General features: G+C 41.6%; 1 protein-coding gene across 3 annotated transcripts in view; it reads right to left on the reverse strand.

The window, feature by feature from the left end:
- The window catches only part of LOC139408582 (splicing factor, suppressor of white-apricot homolog), a 132,116-nt gene extending 116,306 nt beyond the window's left edge, over window positions 1–15,810 (reverse strand). Inside the window, exons 1-4 of one of the 3 annotated variants that reach the window (XM_071152646.1) lie at window positions 15,423–15,810; window positions 14,245–14,408; window positions 8,622–8,753; window positions 3,914–3,987 (exon numbers count right to left, since the gene is read on the reverse strand). In XM_071152646.1, coding sequence (XP_071008747.1) covers window positions 3,914–3,987; window positions 8,622–8,753; window positions 14,245–14,408; window positions 15,423–15,622 — 570 coding nt within the window. In that variant the 5' untranslated portion in view covers window positions 15,623–15,810. Of the gene's footprint in view, window positions 1–3,913; window positions 3,991–8,621; window positions 8,754–14,244; window positions 14,409–14,754; window positions 15,061–15,422 lie in introns of those variants that run through there. The other 2 variants (XM_071152645.1, XM_071152647.1) reach the window with 2 other exon arrangements.
- Between the last annotated feature and the right edge of the window lie 459 nt (window positions 15,811–16,269).

The raw sequence follows: 16,269 nt of genomic DNA on the forward strand, positions 1-16,269 counted from the left end.
GTATGTATCAAGCAAGAGTAGGAATGCGGATCTACAGTCGTGGCCAAATGTTTTTAGAATGACACAAATATTCATTTTCAAAGTCTGCTGCCTCAGTTTGTATGATGGCAATTAGCATATACTCCAGAATGTTATGAAGAGTGATCAGATGAATTGCAATTAATTGCAAAATCCCTCTTTGCCACGCAAATGAACTGAATCCCCCAAATATTTCCACTGCATTTCAGCCCTGCCACAAAGGGACCAGCTGACATCATGTCAGGGATTCTCTCGTTAACACGGTTGTGAGTGTTGACGAGAACAAGGCTGGAGATCACTCTGTCATGCTGATTGAGTTTGAATAACAGACTGGAAGCTTCAAAGGGAGGGTGGTGCTTGGAATGATTGTTCTTCCTCTGTCAATCATGGTTACCTGCAAGGAAACACGTGCCGTCATTATTGCTTTGCACAAAAAGGGCTTCAGAGGCAAGGATATTGCTGCCAGTAAGATTGCACCTAAATCAACCATTTATCAGATCATCAAGAACTTTAAGGAGAGCGGTTCAATTGTTATGAATGCTTCAGGTTGCCCAAGAAAGTCCAGCAAGCGTCAGGACCGTCTCCTAAAGTTGATTCAGTTGCGGGATCGGGGCACCACCAGTATAGAGCTTGCTCAGGAATGGCAGCAGGCAGGTGTGAGTGCATCTGCACGCAGAGTGAGGCCAAGAATTTTGGAGGATGGCCTGGTGTTAAGAAGGGCAGCAAAGAAGCCACTTCTCTCCAGGAAAAACATCAGGGACAGACTGATATTCTGCAAAAGGTACAGGGATTGGACTGCTGAGGACTGGGGTAAAGTCATTTTCTCTGATGAATCCCTTTTCCGATTGTTTGGGGCATCCAGAAAAAAGCTTGTCCGGAGAATACAAGGTGAGCGCTACCATCAGTCCTGTATCATGCCAACAGTAAAGCATCATGATACCATACATGTGTGGGGTTGCTTCTCAGCCAAGGGAGTGGGCTCAGTCACAAAATTGCCCAAGAACACAGCCATGAATATAGAATGGTACCAACACATCCTCCAATAGCAAATTCTCCCAACCATCCAGGAACAGTTTGGTGACGAACAATGCCTTTTCCAGCATGATGGAGCACCTTGCCATGAGGAAAAAGTGATAACTAAGTGGCTCAGGGAACAAAACATTGATATTTTGACCTTAATCCCATTGAGAACTTGTGGTCAATCCTCAAGACGCAGGTGGACAAACAAAACCCCACAAATTCTAACAAACTCCAAGCATTGATTATGCAATAATGGGCTGCCATCAGTCAGGATGTGGCCCAGAAGTTAACTGACAGCATGCCAGGGCGGATTGCAGAGGTCTTGAAAAAGAAGGGTCAACACTGCAAATATTGACTCTTTGCATCAACTTCATGTAATTGTCAATAAAAGCCTTTGCCACTTATGAAATGCTTGTAATTATACTTCAGTATTCCATAGTAACATCTGACAAAAATATGTAGACACTGAAGCAGCAACTTTGTGGAAATTAATATTTGTGTCATTCTCAAAAGATTTGGCCACGACTGTAGGATCAAGGCCCCTTTTTCCATGTAACATTATTCATTGTGATCTAACAGGCAAAGGGGATCCTAAATCAGCAAACCTTGTCTGAGATGCTTGATACATACGGCCCCAGACTGTCCTTACAGGCAAGTTAATGTAACTGTATTTAATAACTGAGGCACAAGAGTAATCACTTCAGAAGCAAAGACGAAAAAGCTAAATACGCTACAACATGACATGAAACAGGTTTTTAAGTGTGGCAGTTAATTCTTTGTGGGGGATCAACCAAATTATATTTCCTAAAGACTGTAGAAGAGGTTTAATAGCTTCTTCACTAACAATCATTTACTAAATACATACAAGATGGAAATCATTGGGACTCGATTACTCAATATCACTGTGACTGTGTACTTTCAATGATGAATCATTCTCGTTAGTTACCCTAAGAAAAAACTAGCAAAAACACACATTTCTCATCAAATGAAAACCTTTGGAGAGAAGACGCTTGGGCCTGAACTCTGTAGTAACATTCCACTACACACACACTTACGTGTTTTGCGAGAGCATAAACTCTGTAGCGGCAAATAACCTTGCAATTTTGAATTTTAACGAGGAACTTCTTATGGAATCATGAAACACAGAAAGGAAGAGCAGAGAGAGAGACGATTCCTTCTCCCCACCCTTCAGGCTGTCAGACCGGAGACTGCCTGTGATAACGGGGGAAACACACAGCCATATCCCCAAATTAATAGTTCAAATCAGATATTCTGAGAATAGCGCCAGCTTTGACTAATTGGCTGTTTCGAGACGGTGCAATTGGAAGGGCTTTGCAGGGTACCCAATCGAAATCTCATTACAAGGACACATGGAAAGGATGCGCATGTGTGTCTGGACATCACAGAGGACACTGACAGCCAGAGTGAGGAAGATCTCTCTGTCAGCGGCGTCTATATTGAATTACTATGTGTGTATGCATGTCCCAGGGTGTATGTAAGTTTGTGTGTGTGTTTGTGTCAGTCTGAAGTCTGTAGGGTGTGTGTGTGTGTGAGAGAGAGAGAGAGAGAGAAAATCGAGGCCATGCTGAGATGAAAGCCTCCCCTTCTTGAGTTGGAAGGACCCTGCAGATGAAAGGCAACCGGCGGTCAATGGGAGAAGCAGCAGCAGTGGAGTGGAAAGTCTGTCCTAGTGGACTGGGATGATACTGACTGACACAAACTAAAGCAGCACAGCAGACTCCTCTTCTCAGTCTCCTCCCAGGCTGCAGGATGTGAGTGATGACCTCAATACCATCCCCCAGATAAGACGCCTTATCGTTCGACTCACCACTTGTCTGTGTCTGTCTGTGTCTGTCTATTGGTCTGTCTGCAGTCTGATCAGCATCGCTACGTCAATACTGCACCAGTCACTGTCTATCACACACACAACACTCGCAAGCAAGTTCTGCTGTTTGCTGCTCCGATCCCTTCCTTTTCCCTCTCCATGGCTCCATAATAGGGAGTGTTATGTAAACCGTTGGATCCCGGACCCACCATTGTTCAAATGTATACTGAACAAAAATATAAAACGCAACATGCAACAATTTCAAAGATTTTACAAGTTACAATTCATATAAGGAAATCTGTCAATATAAATAAATTCATTAGGCCCTAATCTATGGATTTCACATGACTGGGAATACAGATATGCATCTGTTGGTCACAGATACCTTAAAAAAAATAGGCCTCTGGATCTCGTCACGGGATTTCTGTGCATTCAAATTACCATCAATAAAATGCAACGATGTTCATTGTCTGTAGCTTATGCCTGCCCATACCACAACTCCACCATGGGGCACTCTGTTCACAATATTGACATCAGCAAACCACTCGCCCACACAACGCCATACACGTGGTTTGCGGTTGTGAGGCCGGTTGGACCACAATTCTCTAAAACGACAGGTTATGGTAGAGAAATGAACATTCAATTGACAATTGAAAGCTCCCTAAAAACTTGTAACTTATATGTTTCCTGGTCTTTCTTATATCCCTCAGATATAGGACAGACACTTCAAAACTAACTTCCTTTAGATTTTTGGGGGGGACGTTCTGTTGTTCCATGTAGTGAATCTCTTATCCAATGCGTTTGTATGGGCTAATAGCAGTAAGGCCAAATAAAAACATGAATCAAATAAATATATATATTTTTTTAATACTTCAATGGGTCTTAAACTTCAAAATAAAATAGCTAAATGATCCTTGATATGACCTTTAAACACAAATCCATATAGCTTAGTAGAACCGCCCCCGGCTTAGACTTATGGGTTAAAACCCCATTCTGCAACCCTGTGGTCTATCATGTTAATTAAAGCATGAAGTAGTGCAGGGTACTCACCAGCTCCACATCGGGGGGGATCGCCAGGCCCGGGGGTGCCACAAAGGGTTCCTCGCTCTCCTGCGGCTCTGTTTCTTCTGACGAGGAACAACCCACAAGGTCAGGGAGAGAGAGAAGAAGAGAGATTAGGATTCAACCTAGTCACTGTGACACATTACAAGCACTCAATGTTTTCTCCTCTCCCTCCTCTACCCACTCTCATTCGGCCACATTGCCCGAAGCACTCAGTTTCAGCTTTACATACTCTTAACTTTCTGGGAGGTGGTGGTCCAACATTTACAACATCTAACCCCCCCCCAGTGTAACATAACACACGGATAGGTCAGCTTGAAATTTGATTAAAATTGTATGCTTTAGTTCAATGTGGGGAGGCTGCAGATGGATGTAGAGGTTAAGCACATTAATGCCAAACATTGCAGCCAAGGAGCACAGCATAGATTTGTCTTGTGCCGATTTAATCAGGCCCTGGTCGCCCGAGGTGTGCCCCGGCTGCCGATACCACAACAGAGACGAGCGCACGCGCACGCACCCACACACACACGCAAGTAGAGGAGTTTTGTACTGCCGAGTAATCCCAGGCAGTGCCAGGTGATAGTGCTGTCATCAGTACTCAGACACACAGCAGTAGTACTGTACCATCTGCTGAGGGAGGGGCACTTTGGCATTGGCTAGAGGGGAACGGGTGGGAGGGGTTGTATAATGCTGTGTTCATAAGCAATTGGGAAGGTGGTAATTTCAGCTTTGAAGTCGTAAATACGAGTTGGATGCATTCACGTGCTTTTGTGATAAAATGAAAAGTGCCTTAATAACAAAAATACAGAATCACAATGTAAGTAATATGATATTAATGTATCTAAATGTTGATTATACAATCTGTGTGCTTTATTGATGTCTGATCTGAGTTTGATTAGTTATAGCCAGAAATTGGGGCGGCAGGTAGCCAGCCAAGTGGTTAGATCGTTGGGCCAGTAACCGAAAGGTTGCTGGATCGAATCCCCGAGTTGACAAGGTACAAATATGTCGTTCTGCCCCTGAACAAGGCAGTTAACCCACTGTTCCCCGTTAGGCCGTCATTGTAAATAAGAATTTGTTCTTAACTGAGTTGCCTAGCTAAAATAATTTATTTTTTAAAATCCTACAGGGCTTCCCAGCTCACTCATTACAAGTGACTTGAAGCCAAAGCTACATTGCCATGTGATTTATTTGTATATTTCTCCCTTTCAGGTATGAATGCGATTTCGAATACATTTGTTCATGTCAGAATGTTATTTGTACGTTTAGACCACTTCAAAATTAGCCATTAGCCATTTTGCTAGCTAGCTTGCTAGCTAGAAGGTTGCTCACTTGCACGAGGTGACTTCGTGATCAGAGCGTGCCCGAGAGAGACCGTGCGCACATTCAGGGGTATAAAACTTTAAATTACACAGAACAAAAATATAAACACAACATGCAACAATTTCTAAGATTTGACTGAGTTAAAGTTCATATAACGAAATCAGTCAATTGAAATGAATTCATTAGGCTCTAATCTATTTCACATGCCTGGGAATACAGATATTTTGTATTTATTTGTTTATTTAACTAGGCAAGAAAGTTAAGAACAAATTCTTATTTACAATGATGGCCTAACCCGGCCACACCCTAACCCGGACATGCGCTGCCCTATGGGACTCCCAATCACGCTCGGTTGTGATACGGCCTGGAATCAAACCAGGGTCTGTAGTGAAGCCTCTAGCACTGAGATGCAGTGCCTTAGACCGCTGCGCCACTCAGGAGCCCAGATACCTTAAAAAAAAAGTAGGGGTGTGGATCAGAAAACCAGTCAGTATCTGGTGTGACCACCATTTGCCTCAGGCTGCACAACATCTCCTTCTCATAGTTGATCAGGCTGTTGATAGTGGCCTGTGGACTGTCGTCCCACTCCTCTTCAATGGCTGTGCAAAGTTGCTGGATATTGTCGGGAACTGGAACATGCTAGGCTTGGGCGGTATCCAGGTCGTCCTACCTTCATACTGACCTTGTGCCATAAAAGGATATTCTGTAATACCGGCACTGAACAGATGGGGGGCTATTTTCAAACCCCACTGGGCCTCTGTAATCCGAAGGTTAGTAATGCTAACAATACATGTACAATCCCATAGAGAATGCTAACTAAATGCTAACGAGCGCATTGCAAACATTTTATACAATCTTTGACCTAAACTACTTGTTGGACAGAAACCCCAGCTCAAAGACACATAACTCAGAAATACTGCTCACAGTTTGCTGCAATCACAAACCAAATATTAGACATCAAGGCTCTTGATCCAGGAGGGGATTCTCTGCTTTTACCAAGTGAAGCTTGATTTTGGAAGAAGCTAACCACTAGATAGCTAACTAGCTACAAAATTATCAACCCAAATGCACAATTGCTGAGCATTTGCACATTTTAAACAGTTAATTTATTAGTTATAAGACATCTTGCTGGCAAAACTGGACTTATGAATTTCATAACGTAACTAGAACACCTGCCGCATGCTGCACAACAGTGAGTGACTCACAAGGCTCCCGTCTCTAGTTGTTGTGTGCTTGTAAACACCACGTGACTGGGGACTACCGGTAAGCTTCAATGAAAAATTATGTGACAGGTGAAATCAAGAACGGGATTTTCTTTATCTCCTTATGTATTGCACAAGTTGACTGCTAAACTAAAAAGTTGCTAAAAAAAAACATAAGAAATAGTTTCAACAGTATTGAAAAAACATCCTGTGGCTATTTCAAAATATCCAGGAATATGGTATACTGCCCAAGCCTACAACACACTGTCGTACACATTGATCCAGAGCATCCCAAACATGCTCAATGGGTGACATGTCTGGTGAGTATGCAGGTCATGAAAGAACTGCGATATTTTCAGAATTGTGTACAGATCCTTGCGACATGGGCCGTGCATTATCATGCTGAAACATGAGGTGATGGCGGCGGATGGATGTCAGGAAAATGGGCCTCAGGATCTCATCATGGTATCTCTGTGCATTCAAATTGCCATCAACGTTGTCTGTAACTTATGCCTGCCTGCCCACACGATAAACCCACCACCACCATGGTACACTATGTTCACAACGTTGACATCAGCAAACCGCTCGCCCACACAACGCCATACACATTGTCTGCCATCTGCCCGGTACAGTTGAAACCGGGATTAATCCGTGAAAAGCACACTTCTCCAGCGTGCCAGTGGCCATCAAAGGTGTACATTTTTCCACTGAAGTTGGTTACGACGCCGAACTGCAATCAGAATTTTTTTTTTAAAGTTTGATGTGGAGGTCCTGAGATGGCAGGACAAGTGGTCTGTGGTTGTGAGGCCAGTTGGATGTACTGCAAAATTCTAAAACAGCTTATGGTAGACATATAAACATTAAATTCTCTGGCATCAGCTCTGGTGGACATTCCTGCAGTCAGCATACCAATTGCACGCTCCCTCAAAACTTGAGACATCTGTGGCACTGTGTTGTGTGACAAAACGGTACATTTTAGAGTGGCCTTTTTTTGTCCCCAGCACAATGTGCACCTGTGTAATGATCATGCTGTTTAATCAACTTCTTGATATGCCACACCTGTCAGATGGATGGATTATCTTAGCAAAGGAGTAATGCTCACTAACAGGGATGTAAACAAATTTATGTACACAATTTGAAAGAAATAAGCTATTGTGAGTACGGAAAATGTATGGGATCTTCTATTTTAGCTCATGAAACATGGGACCAACACTTCACACGCTGCGTTGACATTTTTTTTCAGAATAGTTGAGAAAAGCTGATTGGCTCATGGCAAACAAGCTGCATCAACCACAAACTAAAAGTACAGCTATCATGCTCGCAAACAAATTATAGTGTTAAAAAACATGAATAGATTGCTTATATTAAAATAATGTTTATCCAAAAATGTTGTTATTGAGTTAATTTCCTTAGTAGGTGACGTCAGAGGTCAGCATGTGGGAGAAGTGGAAGCTCAGGATTGATAGACAATTTTCCCACTAGTTATTACAAGTTGGAGGGGCATTCAAATAGGATTGATGCAGAGCACAGCGCCCTGACAGCCACTTAACCCTCTACAGACTAAGATCTAGCCAGGGGGTTTCTACTAAACTATATTACATTGTTTTAAGAAGGTCATAACCAAGGATTATTTAGCTATTGGATTTAGATATTTTAAATATATAATTTAGCCTTACTGCTATTAGCCCATGCATACGTATTGAATAACAGATTCACTACATGGAACAGCAAACAGTCCCCCCCCAAAAAAAATCTAAAGGAAGTTTGTTCTTAAGTATTTGTCTGAATATCTGAAAGATATCAGAAAGATCAGGAAATATACTTCCATTCATTTTTTAAATTGGTACCGGGGGACCTTCAGACGTTTCTTGTGCAAAACAACCCAACATATTCGTGAGAGTCTCACCTTTCCACAGAGGGGTAATATTAGTGAGCCTCTCCACCAGTATATTCATGTGTCTAGTGTGAGATGTATGTCTCTCTCTTTCTCCTCTCTCTCCCCTAACGGCAGGTCAAAGAAAGATTCTCAGTGGTTTCAAGGGGTAACAAGTGGTATCAAGAGGTATTGTAAATATATGTGTGAGTTTACTTTAATTTTTTGTGATGTATGTCATTTGTGGATTCAAATACATAATTTAAATGTGTGTGCATTTATGCGTGTGTGTGCTAACCCGTCTCCCTGTTGGCCTCCTCTTCCTCAGTGGGTTGGGAAGGGTCGTAGTAGTCTGCGCTGTAGCGGAAGCCCACTGCGTTATAGGTGCCTTCATCTGCCAGAGCTTCACTCAGACGCTTGTATTCTTCCTCTGTGTAAGAAAAACATACATAATAAAAGAGTGAGGGGAATGGAACGGTAGATTTATTGAAAAATACAGCCATAATAGGCTACTGCATGAGACAAAAACATTGGATTAATTCAAAATCATCATTCCATCCATCCTGCATAGTTAAGGATATAAAGAGCGCTGTGAGCTGACAAAAACTAAAGCAGATCGAAGCCAAGCTGACCTTATAACACCACACTTTTCTATTGCAATTGATCTCATAGTAAAGGACTGAGGAATCAAAGACAAATTCCCATCTAACAAGAAAAATATTTTTATGCGTCTCGTGTCCCCACGTGGATAATTGCTAAAGCCCCACTACTCAAGGGCGCACAAGCGTGAGGGGACAAAATTAACACAAATTACATGAGGACTCAGTCAGTTTGGGAATTAAACACCATATTTCACTTAAACCCTTCAAAACTATTTCATTTAAATAGGCTTAAATAGGCTAGATTTAATTTGGCAAAGGTGATTCTTTATGTAATGGTCAGAGCTATTTCATTATAAGTGACAGAATATTTGCTATGAAGTGTGCAGCATTGCTAAAATAACCTTAGGATAGTCTTTTAAAAATGTGTATTTCAACACTCAAGACTTTAAGCCAATAAAATAGAAATCTTTGGACAGGAGAGGTACTTTCGCATGAAAATCAGGCAACGGTAGTTAAAAATTCATGAAGAAAGTTACACTACGGTAGGTCAAACCCCATTTAGTCGACCAGTAACAAAAAAAATGTGTGTGTATGTATATCTCCACAATGGATCAGTCCACTCACAGGCGTGAATCAGACAGGTTAAACAACACAAAATACCAGAGTCTGTTGTAACCTTTTTTTGTTAAGCCTTTATTACACCATGATTTATTTATTTAATATATATATATATATATATATATGCTGTAATAAAGGCTTAACAAAAAAAAGGTTACAACAGACTCTGGTATTTTGTGTTGTTTATATTGTTCTAAACAGTCAGAAAAATATATTTATTGTAATCAATACAGCGCCGGTTCGGTACACACAATATGCACGCAGTGCTTGCTTCTTACTTTCTTTTTCTTGATATCCAGTGTTTTACACAACTACTCACATTTATTCCATACATCAGACTTTTCCTTTACCTCCTGAGCAACCAGTAAACATCCCTCCGTTTTGTGTTTATTTGCCACGTCCTCTGCATCCATTTTACTGTCACGTGTTACAGCGTTCAGAGTTTGTAATAAACAATTTATTGATGTGATCATGATATGCTATAGGTCAGGCCCTGTGCCCTATTTGGACAGGATTAGTTTTACTGGGGGAAGTCGAGTAATGTAATTATGTGAACAAGGACAAAACACAATATCTGTAAGTTTAGTCCCATCCGAATTAACATTTACATGGAAGGGGAGCAACAATTCCAGCCAGAATAACCTACTGTTTTTTGGCAAACTCCAAGAATCAACATCCCTGTGTTTTGAGAGAAATGTCATAGGTGCAGGAGATGCCCGCGGTTTGCACAAGAAAACAATAACTGATTAGATCAATTGAACTAAGTGCTGCACATAAGCTATAGATGAATGGCCTACATGTATCATATCAACTTTCACAGTGAATGCTTTTATTTATATGTTTTGTGCTTATGAATTGAATATTGCCAAATGCATTAATAAAAAAATGTAGCCTATTCAATGCAAGCCTTGCTGTTAATAGATCGCAAAGCAGCATACAACTGGCCTAAGCGTTTGGAAATGATTAGCTAACTTTCTGATCCATAGCCTTAAAAACACATTGCAAGTACAATTGCACTGTTTAGTTCACATTTGAAGGCTGGGGGGCATTCACAACGTACTGCGGATTGCTAAAATATCCTAATGACTATGATCACACTTCCTTAATTCAAATATACATTCATGCCGACACTATACCAAAGATGTTTGGTATGGTTTAGAAACTTGGGAACCAAGCTCGAGTTCAGTGTGACCCTATCACCTGGACATGTTGAAATACTGCATCTTCACGCCTAGATAAAAACCTCCAGGCTTCCGTCATAACTGTCAACTTATTGAACAAAAATAAGAATTACAGGAGGCAGTTTGGAAAATAGAAATACCGTCCGAATTGTCATCTGGAATAACGGACAATCTGGAGCAATAATTACATTACTAACATTCTCTAGTAATACTAGTCCTGTGCGAATAGGTTATGTGCATGCGATGCATACATGTGTCAAGTAAAGAGAGAAAGGGTTAAGGGAATGCTTTTCCCTAAACAAATTAGGGATTTCAGTAACAGAACTTCCAAGTCAGAAATGGCTGTACTTATGTTTCAGCTTCAGCAACACAGACAGCGGGATAAAAACGTTGATGTTCTGTGGTGGTTGCTGGAGCAGGGAGGAGCGTGAAACAATGGGTGCTAGTATTTTTAACACAGCGCAGCAAGACTGTGCCCGGCACAATCAAATAACTTGCTGGTCGGATTCCCGCTAGTCATTTGTGTTTCTCAATTATTTAATCAAACAGTGTGCTTAAATCATCAGACAAGCTGAATATAGTGCATATAAACTCAGCAAAAAAACAAACGTCCTCTCACTTTCCACTGTGTTAATTTTCAAACTTAACATGTATAAATATTTGTATGAGCATAAGATTCAACAACTGAGACAAACTGAACAAGTTCCACAGACATATGACTAACAGAAATGGAATAATGTGTCCCTGAACAAATGGAGGGTCAAAATCAAAAGTAACAGTCAGTATCTGGTGTGGCCACCAGCTGCATTAAGTACTGCAGCGCATCTCCTCCTCAGGGACTGCACCAGATTTTACAGTTCCTTCTGTGAGATGTTACCCCACTCTTCCACCAAGGCACCTGCAAGTTGCCAGACATTTCTGGTGGGAATGGCCCTACTCCTCACCCTCTAATCTATCAGGTCCCAGACTTGCTCAATGGGATTGAGATTCAGGCTCTTCGCTGGCCATGGCAGAACACGGACATTCCTGTCTTGCAGGAAATCACGCACAGAATGAGCAGTATGGCTGGTGACATTGTCATGCTGGAGGGTCATGTCAGGATGAGCCTGCAGGAAGGGTACCACATGAGGGAGGAGGATGTCTTCCCTGTAACGCACAGCGTTGAGATTGCCAGCAATGACAACAAGTTCAGTCCGATGATGCTGTGACACACCGTCCCAGACCATGATGGACCCTCCACCTCCAAATCGATCCCGCTCCAGAGTACAGGCCTCGGTGTAACGCTCATTCCTTCGACGATAAACACGAATCCGACCATCACCCCTGGTGAGATTAAACCACGAATCATCAGTGAAGAGCACTTTATGCCAGTCCTGTCTGGTCAAGCGACGGTGGGTTTGTGCCCATAGGTGACGTTGTTGCCGGTGATGTCTGGTGAGGACCTGCCTTACAACAGCCCTACAAGCCCTAAATCCAGCCTCTCTCAGCCTATTGCAGAAAGTCTGAGCACTGATGGAGGGATTGTGCGTTCCTGGTGTAACTCGGGCAGTTGTTGTTGCCATCCTGTACCTGTCCCACAGGTGTGATGTTCGGATGTACTGATCCTGTGCAGGTGTTGATACACATGGTCTGCCACTGCGAGGACGATCAGCTGTCCGTGTAGCGCTGTGTTAGGCGTCTCACACTACGGACATTGCAATTTATTGCCCTGGCCACATCTGCAGTCCTCATGCCTCCTTGCAGCATGCCTAAGGCATGTTCACACAGATGAGCAGGGCATCTTTCTTTTGGTGTTTTTCAGAGTCCGTAGAAAGGCCTCTTTAGTGTCCTAAGTTTTCATAACTGTAACCTTAATTGCCTAACGTCTGTAAGCTGTTAGTGTCTTAATTGTTTATGGTTAATTGAACAAGCATGGGAAATGGTGTTTAAACCCTTTACAATGAAGATATTTAGATTTTTACAAATTATCATTGAAAGACAGGGTCCTGAAAAAGGGACGTTTCTTTTTTTGCTGAGTTTAGATGATTTGATTTAAACACAGGATGTGTCAATATAAAATACACATTTTACACAATTGGTCGAAAGAACAGACAACTCTTGGTCAACAAAGATTTGTTTTAGTTGGGAAAAGCCCTACATTACGGGCATGTTTACAACATTGTCTAAGGCAGCACAAATTATGCTGATAACTACAGAAAATGAAACATTAAACAGTAAACATAAGCCTCAACAATAGTCTATGATTAGTCATTCAACCAGACAGTGATTGTCTGAGAAAATACTTAATATTTTATCTTGGACCTCACAGGACTACATTACAAGAGGGTCTGCATGCACCGAAATGATCCCCGTAATAGTTAGGCTACTGAGAATCTACCCTCTCACTGACTTTGACATAGCTTTAGTAAGGGGATTCCGTGGAAAAGCCAAACTGATTATGCCCAAATATAGTAATTTCCAAATGAATCCATGTGCATAATTATCCTTAACCCTTTACATTTGTACCCGTATATGGGTTGAAAATTGCAGATTTGGAACATAGTGGCTGTACTGTAACATGCTACACATGACGTCAGAGCTCTGTTCTGAACAGAATGAGACTGTTCACCGGGGCACATGCACCTGAATGCACTCATGACTCCTTTCTATGTGCACTAAAATTATGATCTGTTTCTCTGAATTGCCTTGTGAAAGCCTAACACTGTAAGATTGTAATTTAGAACTTAGCTAGTCATGCTGACAATATAACAAGCTTTCAAATCATGCCCACCTGACCCAGATTGTGATTTATAATGGACCGTTTTTGGATTGCGTAAACAATAACAGTAATTGTTTAATGGTGGGATGCAGAGTTGTGTCCAAAATTAAACTACAAGTGTGCTTGCTCTAGTTCCACAATGGCATAGCTAGGAGAGATAAAAAAAAAATAGTACCGTATAGTCATAAAAGTGCATTGAAATTGCTTAGAAAATGTGCACACTTTGGAGAGGTGTGTGGCCACTTGTAGAAACCAGTTTTCCTCTTCATCAAACCTTTGTTATTTTTTGTCTTATGTTGCACCTAGCCTACATTTTCTAGCATTATCAGGGATGCATGTATCCAGAGTATTTTCAGATTTCGTTATCAACAAATGCAGCGAAAAGTAAAGTAAATGTAGAGTTGCATGAGATCAACAGTGTAATGTTTGGATTGAGTCTTGTGTCAGGTGAACTGTTGTGTACTCACCGTTGGGCTACTAATTTTCCCATTATCTCTAAACGGTTCACTTTCAATTGCTACCATGGTTATGCATTTCATATTTCCTCAGTAAGAAACATTTCAATATAGCCCTATCCATATAGGCCAATTGCCATGAGTTAAAAGGTTAAGGTCTAGCTTTATTATATAGTTCAGGCTTTATTTGGAAAAAACAAATCTTGAAACTTTTACTGTCTTCCACAGCAGATGAGTGGAGGCATTGCTCAGCAGTTCAGACACAAGAGACAGAGTATGATCCCCCAGCTATGACTGATTGGTCTACCTTGTCTGGCTTCTTCCTCCAGCAGGTCTGTGTGCATGGCCAGGTACCTCTCCTCATCACACAGGGCCTCGATCCTGGCCTCCTCCTCGGACAGCTGGTAGTCTCTGTTCCACGAGCCTGTGTCGTACTCCGAGAGGTCATGCAAGTGACCGCGCCCATCATACCTGTAGGTTGAAGAGAGGGGTTAGAGGAATAGAAGAAGCAACTGAGGAAAGACAACACATGGACCTACTTACCAACACAGATGGGACCCTAAAACAAAGAGTTTTTAACAACAAAACGTGCTACCTCAGTCACAAGTCTTTCATGAGGGAGTGTATGGTACTGGAACTGAGCAATCTCGTCACAATACAGACAGCCTAACATGAACAACTCCTGACATAGGCCTATCTAGTGCAGTTTTCTGGCAAGCTTACTCAGTGTAGCCTATTTCATTCCTCTCTCAACAATCCCTATGGAGAAACAGCCCTGCATGAACACAAAAACAAAAGAAAACAACTCACCTCTTACCTTACAGGGTTTAACTTCCCCATATAATATGCATAATTCCTTCTGTATCTGTAAAAAAGGTACATCCACACAAACCCGAGCGAGCACATAAATACCTATCCGTAAGAACCCAAACGAACGATATTTTCCTGCGTTCGCTCCTCTCTTCCACCTCTCCAGAGTGGGCGCTGGGGTTGGCTTTGGGGGGCCAGGCAGGACCCCTTAGCCTTAGGTTACTTGCTGGGGAAATAAGGGCTGGTTATGTGATAGAGAGACACACACATACATTCGAAACAAGAGGCAGGCCCGTGCAGATTAAGGTCACTCAACCCCAACATATGTCACTCCCTTCATGGTTCAAGTGGGTATATTTCCAAATAAACAACTATTTTTTACAGGTCATCATAGCCAACTGTCAGTCTCATGTAGAGCGTGTTCACTGTTGAAAAATATGGCAAACTTAGAGGAGGACACAGCATCTTGACATGATGCTCTGCTACCCTGTTAATAGTTAGTGCATCTTCGGTTTCATGAGGCCAAAAGGACGTCATTAGCAAGCTAGATAAATGGTTCGCCAATACTTTTATGTCAATTATGTTTGCAAGAATCCGATCAGTCCCTTCGAAAGACAGATCTGGGATTAGGAAAGTTGGTTAGGATAACAATTCCTTTAGGTTTGTTCAACCGACCTATCAATCAGGATGTTCTTGTCCCCCATCCATGGGATGAGCTGTTTGCCCTGCTCGTGGAAGTGAGCCCTCTCGTCATCCCGGAACAGCTTGCAGGCATAGCCGAACACGAGAAGCTCGGCATATTTATTGCTGTCACTCTCATCCTTCTTCACCGGCTTGTTATTGTGGTCCCTCTTGCCCCCGCCGCGCCGATACATTCCAAATGTGCACGTGAAAGAAATCTAGCTCCTTAGATAAGTTATATTACTATCGTTCAATTCTTGTTGTAGTACAAAGTCTTTCTTTCTCGGTTAAAATGAGACATTAAATGTCACAATAAACATTCTCACAAAAACCTATTTCTGACATGTGCAGCCATTTTGGAAAAGTTTGTAAATTACACTTTCGGTTCATATATGTAGATTCGCCAATTGCTCTTCAAGATAGAAAAACACTATACGTAAATTAAACGTTTAATTTCCCTATATTCTGAAGAGAAGTAACAGTATTCATTCATTATGTATCCACATTTGATAATATTTAATACATAGTCTGTGATTTTATGAGTTAGTGCTCTCTATGTGTGCATGTTGAATGTGCTACAGTGTGATTGTGAGATAACTTTCGAGAGAGAAATGGTGAGATCGAAAAGTCGTCTAGCCTGCATTTGCTCCACTCTAAATCCTACCGGTTTCTGAGATTTATTTTCTTAAACTACCATACACTTAAACGACATTAGGATGTTTATCATTTCGACACATACATATACATATACATATATATATGCTTGTCTAAAAGGTGTTAATTGAGAAAAAATAGAGGTAGAGAGATTGGAAACCCAAATTGGTCTTCATGGACAAGTTCT

Source organism: Oncorhynchus clarkii, chromosome 5 (genome assembly GCF_045791955.1).
Source record: "Oncorhynchus clarkii lewisi isolate Uvic-CL-2024 chromosome 5, UVic_Ocla_1.0, whole genome shotgun sequence".
Classification (NCBI taxonomy): Eukaryota; Metazoa; Chordata; class Actinopteri; order Salmoniformes; family Salmonidae; genus Oncorhynchus; species Oncorhynchus clarkii.